The sequence below is a fragment of the Sodiomyces alcalophilus genome (genome assembly GCF_042370955.1).
Source record: "Sodiomyces alcalophilus JCM 7366 unplaced genomic scaffold ACRALscaffold_4, whole genome shotgun sequence".
Classification (NCBI taxonomy): domain Eukaryota; kingdom Fungi; phylum Ascomycota; class Sordariomycetes; order Glomerellales; family Plectosphaerellaceae; genus Sodiomyces; species Sodiomyces alcalophilus.
In genome coordinates, this window is record NW_027263535.1 from 397,644 (window position 1) to 412,386 (window position 14,743).

General features: G+C 56.9%; 5 protein-coding genes across 5 annotated transcripts; 2 read left to right on the forward strand and 3 right to left on the reverse strand.

Annotated features, from left to right (window-relative positions):
• Nucleotides 1-1,432: 1,432 nt before the first annotated feature.
• Nucleotides 1,433-2,754, reverse strand: ACRALDRAFT_2104779 (uncharacterized protein; the record flags this gene model as incomplete). The annotated part of the gene is made up of 3 exons (XM_071023206.1): nucleotides 1,433-1,973; nucleotides 2,124-2,577; nucleotides 2,640-2,754. Coding segments are annotated over 3 exons (1,110 nt in total), but the record flags the coding sequence as incomplete, so codon positions are not given.
• Nucleotides 2,755-4,178: 1,424 nt separating this feature from the next.
• On the forward strand, nucleotides 4,179-5,024 carry ACRALDRAFT_2103682 (uncharacterized protein; the record flags this gene model as incomplete). Its single annotated transcript, XM_071023151.1, has 2 exons — nucleotides 4,179-4,609; nucleotides 4,649-5,024. The coding sequence occupies 2 exons, from the start codon at nucleotides 4,179-4,181 to the stop codon at nucleotides 5,022-5,024; spliced, it is 807 nt and encodes a 268-aa protein (XP_070874423.1).
• A 2,344-nt stretch (nucleotides 5,025-7,368) lies between these two features.
• ACRALDRAFT_2103599 (uncharacterized protein) lies at nucleotides 7,369-10,036 on the forward strand (the record flags this gene model as incomplete). The annotated part of the gene is made up of 4 exons (XM_071023145.1): nucleotides 7,369-7,645; nucleotides 7,758-8,450; nucleotides 8,531-9,390; nucleotides 9,461-10,036. 4 exons carry the CDS (start codon nucleotides 7,369-7,371, stop codon nucleotides 10,034-10,036), a joined length of 2,406 nt encoding a protein of 801 aa, XP_070874424.1.
• A 592-nt stretch (nucleotides 10,037-10,628) lies between these two features.
• Nucleotides 10,629-11,871, reverse strand: ACRALDRAFT_1057488 (glycoside hydrolase family 6 protein; the record flags this gene model as incomplete). The annotated part of the gene is made up of 2 exons (XM_071015911.1): nucleotides 10,629-11,095; nucleotides 11,205-11,871. 2 exons carry the CDS (start codon nucleotides 11,869-11,871, stop codon nucleotides 10,629-10,631), a joined length of 1,134 nt encoding a protein of 377 aa, XP_070874425.1.
• Nucleotides 11,872-13,546: 1,675 nt separating this feature from the next.
• ACRALDRAFT_2135655 (uncharacterized protein) lies at nucleotides 13,547-14,481 on the reverse strand (the record flags this gene model as incomplete). Its single annotated transcript, XM_071024098.1, has 1 exon — nucleotides 13,547-14,481. Exon 1 carries the CDS (start codon nucleotides 14,267-14,269, stop codon nucleotides 13,547-13,549), a length of 723 nt encoding a protein of 240 aa, XP_070874426.1. The 5' UTR covers nucleotides 14,270-14,481.
• Nucleotides 14,482-14,743: the final 262 nt, after the last annotated feature.

The window sequence follows — 14,743 nt, forward strand, 5'->3', positions numbered from 1 at the left end:
GATATACATATGGTGGTTGGATAATAGATTTGATTAGTCAAGAGTGCGTCCATGTCAGAACTACAGTCGGAATATCCTGCCTCATCCTCCCTCATCCTGCCTTATACTCCTTTGTAACCCAGTGCACCTCTGGTACAGATACCCCATACGCCTGTTGATCTGGCTAGGGGAAACGCCAGTGGCCCATGAATCGTTCATCCCTGAAGCTAGCCGCAGAAACTCCCATTCCTGTGGGCGTATACTACGAGCGTAGGAACCAGCTGACTATTGTTACGTCGAAAGCAGTAGTCTAGCGTTTGTTCCCCAGGACGCGCGCTGACCGCAGGACTAGGGAGCACCGGTGGCGGCGGGAAACCCATTGCGGCTGTATGTAACTATGTATAGCATCCATGGTATTCGCGGAGCGCGTATAATGAAGTTGACGTGAATAAAGATGGGCGATTTACGCAGGGAACGTTTATTTGTGCTTCCGTAGTCGTAGATGTAGAACGGGCTCGCCAGGCCTGGAGGCATCAAGTTAGTCCAGTTGATAGATGAAGAAATCCGATGCTAGGAGCCCGGTCTGGGATGCGTCAGCAGATGTAGTCCTAATAGCCGGCGGCCTTGGCCTTACAGGTTACGCTGGGCGTGGAGGGCCCATGGGATGCAGCCCTGCCTGTCCCGAAGGAGGGGCACCTTGAAGGAGCTGAGGTGCTCGGTGTCGGTCATCGTGGACAGAGTGACAGAGTCTGAACGAGTCTGCAAAAGTTGGCAGACGAAGAGTTGGGAGGCAGACGAAGAGCTGAACGGTGGACGCTGGGGTCCAAAAGAGAGGTGAAGAGAGGTGGAAAGGGAGGAAAAGGAGGAAAAAGGAACGGTGGACGGAAGAGTCTATAAGAAGGGAGGGACGGAAGGCAAAACAAAGTTTATCACAGAGGCTCAAAAGGAAGCAGTTGAACAGTTGCGGCTGCCTTGACGAGGGGCAGCAGATAATGGCACTCTTTTGGCTTTTGCGCCAGCCTGGCCATGGAAGGGATGTCTATGCACATGCCTAGGCAGCTAGGGCTCCTCCCTCCTCCTTCGCGGACATTGATCCCTACGTAGTGAATGACGATCTCCGATGCACGCATGTGATTGTCTACGCTTCTGAGATGCCCGGATCCGAGAGGATCGGCTCCCCCCTTACCTGCTGAGGTGTGACCGCGCGACTTGTACTGGGAGAAAAAACTGATGCAATGTTTCCTGTCATGTCGTATTTCATATGTAATTCGGTAACAATGCTGAATAGACACTATCGTCTAGGTAGGTACTAGAGTCATGGAGAGGCCAAGGTCATAGAAAGGCCCAGTTGAACCCAGTGATAGTAATCGACAATCCGGGCTGCTTCCTCGCATCCGTCACGGCACAGCAATCTACCAGGTCCATCCTGCTAATCCCACATTCAAACTAAGCATCACTGGTAGTGATGCTTCACGTCCCCGACACCAGGTTTCTGGGTGCCGTCGTCCACATAAGCCGGCAGCTCATCCCCCTGCATCGACGATCCGGGCGGTTCCGTCACACCACCCGTCATCTGGGGGTGACCGTGTGATTGGCCTCCAGGAGCCTGCGACGGTGAATGAGCCTGGTAGCCGCCCGGTTGGCCGTATTGGCCACTGGTGGCGGCGGCAAACGGCTGATCCGTGCCCGATTGGGGAGGAGGGACAGCGCCCTCGGTGGTCGGATGAGGCGGGGGAGGCAGGTTCGCGTCGGGCAGGGGTTGCTGCGTCTCGGCAACGCGGAGTGCTTCGTATAGAGCTGGCGAGCCGGCCGGCCACTTGGCGCCCCCGGAGGGCACTTCGCCGCGCAAGATCTGCTCGACGCCGACCCTCTGGCCGTAGAAGGCGGCGTTGGCATCGCGCCGCTCGGTGATGACGGTGCCGTCGACCTGTACGCCGGCGTAGAAGCCGCGGGATTTGACGTAGGTGAAGACGGGTTTGAAGGAACTGCTGCTGCTGCGCCGATGTCGATCTTTGTCTTTTCGCGGCGGCTTGAGCCTGTCGCCATCGCTGGACGGACGCCCTTCGGCAGGCTGTGGTGGGGGCTGGTCGTATACCAGATCATCCTCGTCTCGTCGGTGTTCGCCCGACTTGCGGCTCGCGTACCCGATTTGCATATTGCCACCGGCGCCGTACGGGCCGGCAGTGACGGCAACATCCGGGCCTAAGCTGACGCGGGTGCTCTTGAAGGCTTCGAGGGCTTCCCGGCTGTTGATGACGCAGACGCAATCGTAAATGTCGACGCCAATCGAGAAGCCGGCGCCGAGGGTGTGGACCTGGATACCGGAGGGTGGCGACCAAGAACCGTCGGGACGGCGGGCAATGAGAATACCAGAACCCGTTGCGCCGGAGAATCCGTAGCTCACGCGGGCGGTGGTGAAGATAGCGAGACCCTGCGCCCTTTGAATGACTTTTGAAGGTATTTTGACGATGGCACGCTGGCCGCGTGGAGCTTTGGGCTGCTTGTTGGGTGAAACGGGGCGGCCGCCGTACGTAGGCTCGGGAGTAGGGGCCACGCCTTGAGGGTCTTGAGGGGGGTTATCGGAGGCAATTCCCTCCTCTGCGGGACTTGTCAGCACACTATTTCCTCTTCTCGGCGGGGGCAACTAATTTTTGACATACTGCAGAAGCTTCGGATGATACTGGCAGCCTTTTCACATTCCCTGTCCATAGTGGTGGGCAGAAAGCTCTGGGAGCCTAGCTTGTTGGCCATCGCGTTGATGGGGGCGGCGGCTTTACTGCCTATCTGTGATAAACGGCTGCCCCAGCTACGACGACGTCGTTCCTGCGTCTCCTGCGCCGGCTGGGTCCCAAGAAGGGCGTCTCCGTGCCCGACTGGGTTGTGGCCCTGCTGCTGGTGTTGGGTCGGTCGCGGACCAGGAAGGGGTGGGGGAGGCCCCTCGTAATCATCAGACGGTTTCTGGATTGCGGGAATACTGTCGCTATGGCTGGGACCGACATCGGCATTGGGCGGGTATTGCTGTTGCGAGGGAGGCGGGCCAGGAGGAGGCGGGGGATAGTACTGCTGCTCGGTTTGCGAAGGGATAGGAGGTTTCTCGTCTCCGCCCGTGTGCGCCTGTCCGCCAGAGGAGTATGCAGGTGGGGTTTGGTTAGTCGTAATCTGGGGAGCGTTCTGTTGTTGATCCTGGGACGGAGGAGAACCAGAAGGCGGCGGTGGGAAGTACGGCTGTTGGCCCTGGGGTCGGTATGGTTGGTATTGCTGGGCATCGTGGCCCTCAATAGGTGGTTTCTCGGGATTTGACGACATGATGACAAAGTTCAGACTCTTGAGAGCCTCGGGGGTTCCAGGGTATGAGACTATGAAGAGAATGCGATGGGGTTGTCAAAGGGTGAATGCTCGAAGTATCGAAGGGCCGAAAGTGTAGTTGTAGTTCCGATGGCGGGACTTGGGGTATCCAGATGGTACGAAGAGCAAAGAAAATTTTGATATGGGGTGCTTGGAAAAGAATACTGTAAAGGTAGGAGAGGTTGATATAGTGAGACTTTTGGACAAAACACGCGGCCTCCTTGTTGGTGAAGTGTTTGTGGCAGGCCTCGCGTACAGACAGCGTAGACGGAGGCCTGCGAGTGGGAGGGGAAGCTCCATGGATCTTGCCTTGAACGCATAGCACAACTACTAAGTATAGGTGGTGACGTAAGTCCTTGTTGTGGCGCAGTGAAACCAATGACATACCCCACTTTTGATGGCTTGATCCTGAGGCGGTGCACTTGACTTGTCTTCCATCTCCGTCGTCCATTTTGGGCCCTCTGCTTCGTCTCGTGGAAGATTCATTTGATTAGAATCTTCTTCCTACGCCTTTCAAGCATCAACCGATAGCAAACAGATTGAGCGATGCATGTCTGGCGAACGCTCCCCGGCGCACGCTGTTCGCCTTTCTCCGTAGACGCAGCTAGACACTCGGGTAGTGTGCGTCCTCCCCTTGCAGTAGCCTGATTAGTTCCATGTCGGCTTTTCCCGCCCATCCCGAGAGCTCACCTCCCTCCCACTCACCCACCCCGCCTAACATCCCGTCGGAACCTCAAATTCGCGCATGGTGCTTGAGTCTATAACAACCAACACCCGTATACGTTACGCTGAGTACCTCCCGCTGAAGTGTCTTTCTTCGAATCCCATTCTCTCCTCCCCTTTTTCTGAAAGTCATGGTGAAACCGGCTCCCCTCCACCTCCCCCGGATCCTCTGCCTACATGGAGGCGGCGTCAACGGGTCCATTTTCCAAAGCCAAACCCGCATGCTCACAGCCCGCCTGTCGAGGCACTTTCGCTTCATCTTCGTTGAGGCGCCCTTCCTCTGTGACCCGGACCCGGCCATCATCCCCATCTACGGCGATGAGGGCCCCTTTCGGCGCTGGCTCCGCTGGCTCCCCGAGCACCCCATGCTAGACCTCGAGACCATCTCTGCCGATATACGCCGCTCCTTGGTCAGTGCCATGGACGAAGACGACGAGGAGGCCGGTGGTTACGGCCCGTGGGTCGGCCTCCTGGGGTTCAGCCAGGGCGCCAAAATCGCCGCCAGCATGCTGTACACGCAGCAGCTGCTCCGCGAGACGTTGGGCGAAGAAGAGGCGGCTGCGTGGCTGACGACGACCAGACCCGGCGAACAACCGAGCAGGACGTTCCAGTTCGCGGTGGTGATGGCGGGCAGGGCACCGCTCGTCGTGATGGACACGCGCCTCGAGCCGCCTTTCGGGGTCGTCGACCTGTCGCACTCGAGCCCCGAGTTTATCGGCGTGCCGGAGGGGCTGGCGAAGGAGGGGCCGCACCTCTTGCAGGCGCCGACGATCCATGTCCACGGAATGAAGGACCCGGCTCTGCACTACCATCGCATGATGATAGAGAGGTATTGCGCCCCGAACACGGCGAGGCTTTTGGAGTGGGAGGGGGGCCATCGCTTGCCTATCAAGACGGAGGATGTCGAGCCTGTGACGTCGGAGATTATTGACTTGGCGAGGGAGTTGGGCATTATTCAAGATGACGAGGATGAGTAGTGGAACTAGAGCTACAAACAAGAACCATCAAGCACACAAGACGCACCCCTGCTTAGCGGATGGGGTCCATATACTGTTGCAACATGGCGATGATGGCGATGGACCTCTCCTGAACGATCTCCTCGGCAGCGAGACGCCGCAACACTCAAATCGTCTAGCCAGACAGTGTTCCGTCACGGCAGCCCGATGAACAGCCCACGGCGCTGGCTCGTCCCTATGCGGTCGACGGTGATGAGCTGGGCGTCGCCGAGGTTTTTGTTGACAACCTGGTGCCAGGCGAAGGAGGCAGGGTCCAACATGTCTTCATCGGGGGAGTGTCAACGGACAGGTGCGTCCTAGATGGTTCTCGACTGCTGTCCATTCGCCGGGCTTGCCCGTTATGTGGTCAATCTTGCGGGTCCATTGTGATCCGTCCGAGCGTGTGGTGTATTCCCTGTTATGTTTCCGGTCCCGACAATTTGTCCGAGTCGGCCATGTCGGTTGTTTTACTGACAATGCGTTTTGCTAAGAATGGAGATTATGAGGAATTTGTGCGTCTTCAATGGCATGACGAACCAAGTTTTTTCTGGTATGCGCCACATTTTGATTTGAGACATGTCCATTCTTTCGATTCTCATAGCATTCTCTCTCCGTGTATTCTTCTCTTTGTGGAATAAAGGCAAAGTAAAGGTACAAACATTTCCACAAGATGTATCAAATCAATCACGACATTGCTTTTGCGTTTTAAGTATCAGGAAAATAGCTCAATAGCTCGGTACTTGATGAATTGGTAACCGGGTGCCGGGGCATTCGCTACCTTAGGGTTTATGTATTCGTGGAATATTCGAGGGCTACTTCGCATGTTTGCCACTTTGCATTGCATTCACTGATTATGTACCGAGTACGACGTCCGTTTTGATACCTCATCGGCGGACAAATAATACAACGTATCCATTGGGCTGACTAAGAGGTACGTACCGCAGTACGTTGTGGTCATTTTGCCAAGAATGGCGTGCTCGCCTAGGGCACCGACTTTTCCCTCTTTCAACAACCGTCTCCATTTTCGCCCTCCACGATTTGCTTCTTCGCAGGGAGTATCTGCATCCGAACAGCTTTGAGCTAGCTTGCAAGCTAGCCTTATGCCGGACTCGCACCCGCCCCGGTGCCCTGGCTAGACGTTCTTCTCCGAGGAACTTGTACTGTTACCTCATCAGTCTCGACGTCGACGTCAAGCGCAGTGATCGGGGGCCCGCGGTTTTTAACGGTCGTCTTCGCCTCCAGACCACTCTCGACGAGTTGCCGCCACTTGTGGTATACCACCGGCATCTGCCGTGATACGTGTGCTTGCTCCAGATATTGGCTGCCGGTTCGAGGAGAGCTTGTCGTCCAAGCTTGCTGATGGAGTATTTGCATCTCCCATATGTCTCTGTACTGTGCATTGCTAGCAATGCTTCCCGACTCTCTCAGGGAGGCAGGCACCGCTTCGTTGGACCCTGTTTCCACGGATGAGGCGTTACGAGGCCAACTGGAAAGGAGCCGTTACCAGCCACCCAACGGTCCCAACCGCTCGGCTTAACGCCTTCATGAACCAGGTCCGAGGTGACATACTGACCGATGGTTCTGTGACTTGATTCAGATCCCTCGGATGTCTTGCCAGAATCAAGGAAAGGAAAACAAAGGAGTACAAAGTAAGAGATGAAAAGGAATGGTCAGCACAATGGCGTACGGTGGCTGCGACGTGTCTGAGAGTTTGAGACCGAACAAGCAAACCGACCCTACAGTACCATGGGCGAGTCCCTGAACTCGCAAAACACTCATTCTCCGTACATATAGGGGAACGGACTCGACAGTTTACCGAAAGGCGTCAGTCATTACGGATTCTGGATCTCATGTACCTGTACCCGAGTACTTGTACTTGTACCTCCCTCACCGCGCCATCACGTCATCTCTGGCCCTGCACAACGCTCCCCACTCTTCCTACCTTGGCGATCGTCCGCCCCCATCGATTGCGAATATGGCACTTTGAGCGGGCAAGGGTTTGGCTTTGGTGTGGTATTTTTTTACCCCCATCCCGAACCCGCTCGCTTCTTATCGTCCCCCATAAATAGAGACAATACCCGTCTCCTTTAGTCTTGGCCCGGGATCTTATTCTCAGCCACGATATCTGCCTTATTTTACCTTTGAAACAAGGATCCGTCTCTTCATTTTGCCTGGAACGAGTCGGGGGGCACAACACGTTCAACGTGTCAAGGACCTGAACTAGCTGCGAAAAGCCCCGGCCCGCACTTGAGGGAATAACAGACAGGCACCATCCAACCAGAAAACCGACCGGAGACCTTCAGACAAGGTTGCCGGTTTTACAGCCATGGATTCCAGCAAGTTCGGCCGCGTGGTGGCCAAGGGACTCCATATCGACCTCGACTATCGTCAACGTCACGAACCCAAGGACGCCCTCCGCTCCGCTGCCGACTCGTTCCAATCCATCGAGCTCTACGAGGAGCGAGAGCCTACCGTCCGGGAGTACCTTCTCTACCACCGGCCCACTCTCGAGGGTACTCAGAGATATGTCCGCAGTCTTTTTCCATTCCTGTCATGGATTTTCCATTACAACTGGCAATGGCTGTTGGGTGATGTTATCGCAGGTACGGATGATATGCCCAGAGAAAGAGAGAGAGGGAGAGAGAGAGAGAGAGAGAGAGAGAGAGATGGTGGAAAAGGGAATGAGCTCCAGCTGACTAAAATGCCCCTGCTCAGGTGTAACGGTTGGTTTCGTCGTCATCCCTCAGGGCATGGCCTACGCCTTGCTCGCCCAGTTGAGCCCCGAATATGGCCTCTATACGTCCTTTGTCGGCTTCCTGCTCTACTGGGCCTTTGCCACCTCCAAGGACATCACCATCGGCACTGTGGCTGTCATGTCCCAACTCGTGGGGAACGTCGTCTTGCGGGTCCGAGATGACCACCCGGAATTCGCCCCCGAGCAGATTGCCCGTGCGTTGGCCCTGATCGCCGGCGCCGTCCTGCTCTTCATCGGCCTGGTCCGCCTGGGATGGGTTGTGGAATTCATCCCGCTGGTCGCCATCACCTCCTTCATGACCGGCGCCGCCTTCAGCATCGCGTGTAGCCAAGTCCCCTCCCTCCTCGGCCTCAGCGGCGTCGACACCCGTCAGGCGACCTACATGGTCATCATAGACGCCCTGAAAGCCTTGCCGACGGCGAGCCTCGATGCCGCCATGGGCGTGTCCGCCCTCGTCCTCCTTTACCTGCTCCGCTGGTTCTGCAACTTCATGTCGCGCAAACAACCCAAGTGGCAGAAGTTTTGGTTCTTCATGTCCACCCTGCGCATGGCTTTCGTCATCCTCCTCTACGTCTTGATCAGCTTTCTCGCCAACCGAAACATCTCGAGCGCCGATGAATCCCGCTTCCGCATCCTCGGGGATGTACCCAGTGGTGAGTGAACCGAATCTTCCGCTCCTCTCCTATTCGATTCCATGCTGACGAGTGGGGTGGTGTTTCGTGTGGCTTGACAGGGTTCCGACATGCCGGTGTCCCTCAAGTGAACACCACGCTACTTGGCGCCTTGGCGCCAGACTTGCCCGCCACCATCATCGTCCTCATCATCGAACACATCGCCATCTCCAAGTCATTTGGAAGAATCAACAATTACGTCATCGACCCGTCCCAGGAGCTGGTCGCCGTCGGCTTTACAAACGTTTTCGGTCCCTTTTTGGGCGGCTATCCCGCCACCGGCTCCTTCTCCCGAACCGCCATCAAGTCCAAGGCCGGTGTCCGCACCCCGCTGGCTGGTATTTTTACCGCCGTCATCGTGCTGCTGGCCATCTACGCCCTCTCCGCCGTCATCTTTTACATCCCCATGGCCAGCTTGGCCGGTCTGATTGTCCACGCCGTGGGCGATCTCATCACCCCGCCCAATGTCGTCTACCAGTTTTGGGAGGTGTCGCCTCTCGAGGTCTTCATCTTCTTCGGCGGCGTCCTTGTCACCGTCTTCACCAACATCGAAAACGGCATCTATCTGACAATAGCTGCGTCTGCCGCGCTGCTGCTCATTCGGTTGGCCAAGGCCAAGGGCCACTTTATGGGTCGCGTCCGGATCTACCGCGTCACAAGGGAGACTGCAGGCAAAGGGGTCCCCTTCAACGACAAGGGCGAGCCTATCCACGTCGAGACTCGCGAGGCCTTCATCCCAATCGACAAGCACGACGGCTCGAACCCTCATATCGATATCCAAACCCCGCACCCCGGTGTTTTCATCTTCCGGTTTGGCGAGGGCTTCAACTACACCAACCAGGCCCACTATCTGGACGCTCTGGTGGCCCATGTTCACAAGCATACTCGTCGCACCGTCCTCGATCGCTTTGACAAGATCGGGGTAAGTTTTTCAGACCCCATATCCCCTCCCATTGCTTTCAACGTCGTCTAATCTGTTTTGCTTCCCACAGGACCGGCCTTGGAACGACCCAGGTCCCCGGCGCGGGGAAAAGGTCGATATGGACGATAGCCGGCCCATCCTCCGCGCCGTCGTTCTCGATTGTGCGTCCGTCAACAATGTGGACGTCACTTCTATCCAGGGACTGATCGACGTCCGTAATCAACTGGACCGGTACGCCGACCCGGAAATTGTCGAATGGCACTTTGCCAACGTCAACAACCGCTGGACGCGGCGTGCCCTAGCGGCCGCCGGCTTCGGATACCCGTCCATCAAGGACGCGGAAAACCTGGGCCGCTGGCGGCCCATCTTCAGCGTCGCGGCGGTGGACCACTCCTCAGACCATGCCCAGACAGACGTATCTCCCACAAAGGCGCTGGGCAAGGACGAGGAGGACGTCATTGCCCCGCCGCATTCATCAGACGGCGTGGCCCAGGTTGCCGGGCATGCCGACGGGAAACTGGCGGCCGTGCAGGGAACGAACCGCCCGTTCTTCCACATTGACGTTGCTGCGGCAGTCGAAAGCGCGGTATTGAACGCGAAAAGCAAGGAGGCGATATCACCGAGGACGGCATCTTCATCTGAATGAGCGGCATAGCGTTTGATTTTTCGATTTACGATTGTGTTTTTGCCATGGCCATGTTGCGGAACTGAGCGATTGATTGATTTATTTACACATTGGGCTTCAATGTTTACATCTTTGGTCTTGTTTAGACATCTGGTAGATATAGTCCATGGGAATCGGGTTGGACTGGGGGGAGTTTTGACTTGTCCATGACCACGGTATTTTGGTCAAGGTGGAATGGACTGGTGTTGATTCTGGTTCTGACGTCTCTTCATATTAATTGGCAAACCTGGTAATCTTGCCAGACCGCGGAGAAAATAGAGAGAGGAATGAATACAGCGGAGTCTTGGTTGGTCGGGTAGATGTTCGTCTGCCTGACTTTTATGATTTTACGTCCAGAGAACGAAACGCCATCACACGGAGAGGCAAGTATTCGGCCCAAGGATGCCAGTGGGAGCTTGCTAATGTGTACATCACGAGCTGCAGACTATGTGTTTCTCTCAGTGGTCTTATATTTTCACTCATACACCTGCCGCCAGCTTCTTCTACTTTCTATTTCCTCTCTATTCTTCCAATCCCCTCGACTGCAGCTCCTCTACCGAAGCTCCTCCACAGCTCAGCCCTCAAGAGGGACAATATCCGAGTGGGCATTGACAGTAAGCAGCTGGGCATACTCGTCAAACCACGCACCGGCGATAGGGGCACCCTCGAGGCCGCACTCGCCGTCGCTCTCACCGCCAGGCTTAACCCAGACAATGGCGTCGACGTACGGGTTATCGGTCTGGGTGGTAGCGGGCTGGCCAAAGCCGGCGACGACGTTGCACCACTCGCCCCACTCCTCGCGGGCACCCTCGATGGCGACACGGCCCTGGTCGATGATGAAGCGCGCCGGCAGGCCCGCGGCCTCGAGGTGAGGGGCCAGCGACGAGGCGTAGTTGGACTCGTCGTACGAGTTGCTGCCGTCGGTGAAGGGAGGGGGCACCTCCTCGTGGAAGGCGTTGTAGTTGGATACGTTGGTGGAAAAGCCGCGGACCTTGCTGTTGTTGCCGGCCCTTTGGACGATGGATGCGAAGACTTGGGCGGCTGGTATGAATGTTAGCTTGACTTTATTCCTAGTCATCTGCGAGGACCGACAGGGGAAAAGGGGCAAGGGTCATATTCAGGGAGAAGGGGAAGAGAAGATATGACGTACTCGGAGCGAGGTTGTCGTCCCAGCCCAGCCAACCACCATGGGAAGCATCAATGTACAGGGCGACGTTGTCGGCCTGAAGCTGCGAAATGGCGTAGGCGATACCATCCTGGTGCGGCTCGGCAGCATTGGCGCAGAACTCCATGCCCTGGTTGGTCACGATGTTTCCGACTGCGTCGGGCTCGAGCACGATGGCGAAGGTAAGGTCGGAAGCCTCCCTGACCCTCTGGGCGAACGGGTCGACAAACTCGCGGCGGTAACGCTCCAATCCGTTCTCGGCGAGGCTAAGTTCGCCGGCAGATTCGCCCGCGCTACAGTCCCGGTCCGGCAGGTTATACAGGACAAGGCCGACGACCTGTTCCTGGCCCGTCGCGTCACGGGCGGCGCGGGCGTTGGCGACGGCGATGTCAATCTCCTCCAGATGACTGATGGTCGGGACCCAGACGAAGGAGCCGACGCGTTCCTGCACGTAGCGCACCTTGCCGGCGTTCTGGGCGTCGCCTTGCTCGAGGAAGGCTTCCCGGGTCTGCTCGAGGGATTCGCTGTAGTTCGGGTTCACGTACAGCTGGCGGCCCTCGAAGGGGTTGCTGCCGCTCTGGCGGGCCTGGATATGCGGGAGGGCCGTCACGGTGGTGGCGGCTGCCACGGCGAGGAAGGGAATGGAGCGCATGATGGGCGAGCGGTGGGACTAACTGGTTCTGTACCGAACGAGGTTCAAACTTGGGTGAGGAGGGTGAAGAGGATGGTGAGCAACGTGGGCTTCCCCCGGGATGAAGACGACGATGCGATTCAGACGGTCTTATATGGACCAATTCCCCTGAGAGGGGACTCTCCTGCTGATCACATCCTCGCGTCTGGGGATGAAGATGTCCCAGAATTGCCGACTATCCATATTACGCCGTGGGATCAGGATTGGCAGATCCAGGGCCTCTTGCGCTATGGTTCCTGGCTGTCGAGAAGGGGCACTTGCCCCAACGGTCTGCTTACCACTCATTTGCCAGGACTGAGATGCCTGATTTGTGTGTTTGAGTGTCGATCCTGCGGAAGTGGCCGGACCGGTTACGCTATAAGGAAAGGGGACGTGGGCGATGACGCGAGAAAGCGTCGGAGATAAATGGGATCGGCGGGCTTGGGTAGCGCCGGGGAAACATCACGGACGCGCCTCCGATAGCCGAGTCGGGGAGAGCCAACTGCCGATCCCCCGCTTCCGGGGCGGACATGGGGGGCTGACGTGACGTTTTATTTCGGAGAAGCGTCCCGCGAGCCCTGCGCCTGCTCTTCAAATCCACAGAGGGGGCCTTTCAAGTCGGCACTTGCTGCTGAGCAGGTTTCCGGGTAGTCAAGTTCCAAGTCTTGCCCCTTTTGGCCTTGGGTGCAGGTCAGTATTCGGTGATATATCGGCCGCTTTGGAGTCAAGATGCGACGTGTGCCTACGTGGATGTGTTACACTGGTTGGCTCTGCTGACTGCGAATACGCAAGTCGTTCTGAATCTATCTTATCAGGGGTAAACACGTGGTATTCTTGTTAACACAGTGAAGGATCGATAAGGGAGAGAACATAAGTTATGACAGGAGGACAAAATAGGGGCAAGACCATGACATGACGCGGTCCGACACCAGCAGCCGAAGCTCTCAAGGAGCACGAGAATGGCGACATGGGCGATACAGCGCTCGCCTTTGACGGAGCCGATGACACCAGCAGATTGTCTGACTCCTAGGCCGCATGATCGCATCAGGGTATGTGCACCAGGGGCCCCGTGAGTCGAGTTGGACGTTAGAAGTTGTCGCGTTGAATTGCCTTCAATGGTACTGGGAAAACGCACCTGGCGGAAGCAGAAAACCGTGTGGACGATTGAGCTGATGGCTTCTCGGGACAACTTCTTGCCTTGGACTGTGGTGAGTTGCGCCTGTCACGGGCATAGCAGTATACGTGCTGTCTTTGACCACAGATAGCCCAGGCTAGCGCAGCACGAACGTCCCATGAAGACATGGAGTCGTTGAACCCTTGGGTATTGGCAACTGATCGCAGAATATCAGGGGATAAGGAAAGGGAAAGAGTCTATTACGATAGGCTTTTCCCGACCTTGATCACTATGCTATAGCCCCTTGACTCCACCAACGGGCTTCTCACGAGTTCATATCACGGGATACCTCTCATGTTCCTTGGATACAGAGAAGAAGGGCCCTCACTATAGCATCAGAAGATGAGATACCCCCTAGCCACTGTTGTCACAGGCTGGGCTGACGTGAACAAAACGATCATAGGTATCATGGCGCGTGGGACTCGGCGGACCGTCGGTATAGGTTCATAACTTCATAACATTCATGTTCGGTTCCATCATATCCTACACATCAACAAGAGGCTGCCTGGGTCTCTTCGCCCTGAACAACATGGTCGTGCCGATGACCCATGTCTCGACCTCCTCAAACTCACTCTCTAGGGCCTCCTGGATGTCCTCCTTCCTGTCGTCCCAGTTGTGGAAGACCTTCAACCGCCTGTTATACCAGCGGAGGTACAGGGACGTGAGCCAATTCGCCGCGTGGGCGTGACCCAGGACGGTGCATCCGGTCAGGACGCCGTCTTCGCTCAGGAGGTTCTTGTATTCGGCCAGGGCACGGAGCTTGGCCTTGCCGCCGGGCACGCAGTGGAACAGGTTGAACATGGAGATGGAGTCGAAGCGGTGGCCGCGGAGGCTCTCGGGCGGGGGCTCTGTGGCGTCTGCCTCGATGCAGCGCACCTCGGTGGCGGTTGCGACGGAGAGGACGCGGGCGGAGGCGGCGCGCAGCGGGTTGGGCCCCAGGTCTACCAGGGTGAGGTGCTGCTTGCTGTCGCGGCGGAAGGGGCGCGAGAGGGCGGTGGCGGGGAAGTAGCCCGTGGCGACGCCGATGTCGAGGTGGTTCCGCGAGAAGTTTTCGCTGAAGAAGGGGAGGAGGATGGTGTCCACGGGGCATCCCCACATGAAGCTCATGTTGAAGCCCAGGACGTACTTGTCGTAGAAATGGGTGAGGAAGGATGGCGAGTACGCCGTGACGTAGGCCGCGTTCTTGTCGGCACCTAGGTCGGCCATGGTGGGCGAGCAAAGACGGGGGTGGCGGATTATAGGGGAGTTTTCAGGGCAGTGAGGTGAGAGTTGAGAGCACGGAGGCGATAGTAACTTGGGGAGGCAGAGACCACGAAGTCTGAGTGTGAGTTTAAGGTCTGTCTCAAGGATAGCGGGCGATGGGGATAGCTAGAGACGACCTTGAGGCTTGAGAGACCTTGAGAGAGAGTTCAGTGCAGTCGACGATGGTAAAGGACGTGGGGTAGAGAGGGATTGAGGAAATGGTGGCTTATACTCGGAGCAGTCCACGCACGATCAGTTCACGACCCCGTCCTTAGATCTTAGCCGCTGCACCGGACGGCGGACGCATACGCTGCATACCAACCACCTCTGCGGCTAGTCGGTATTCCGAGGGGGTACGGGGCATATCGGGATGGATCTCGGTGTGCATATGGTAGCCCCAGGATCTCTCTGCAGCAGTCGATTAATGCCTCGACCCGG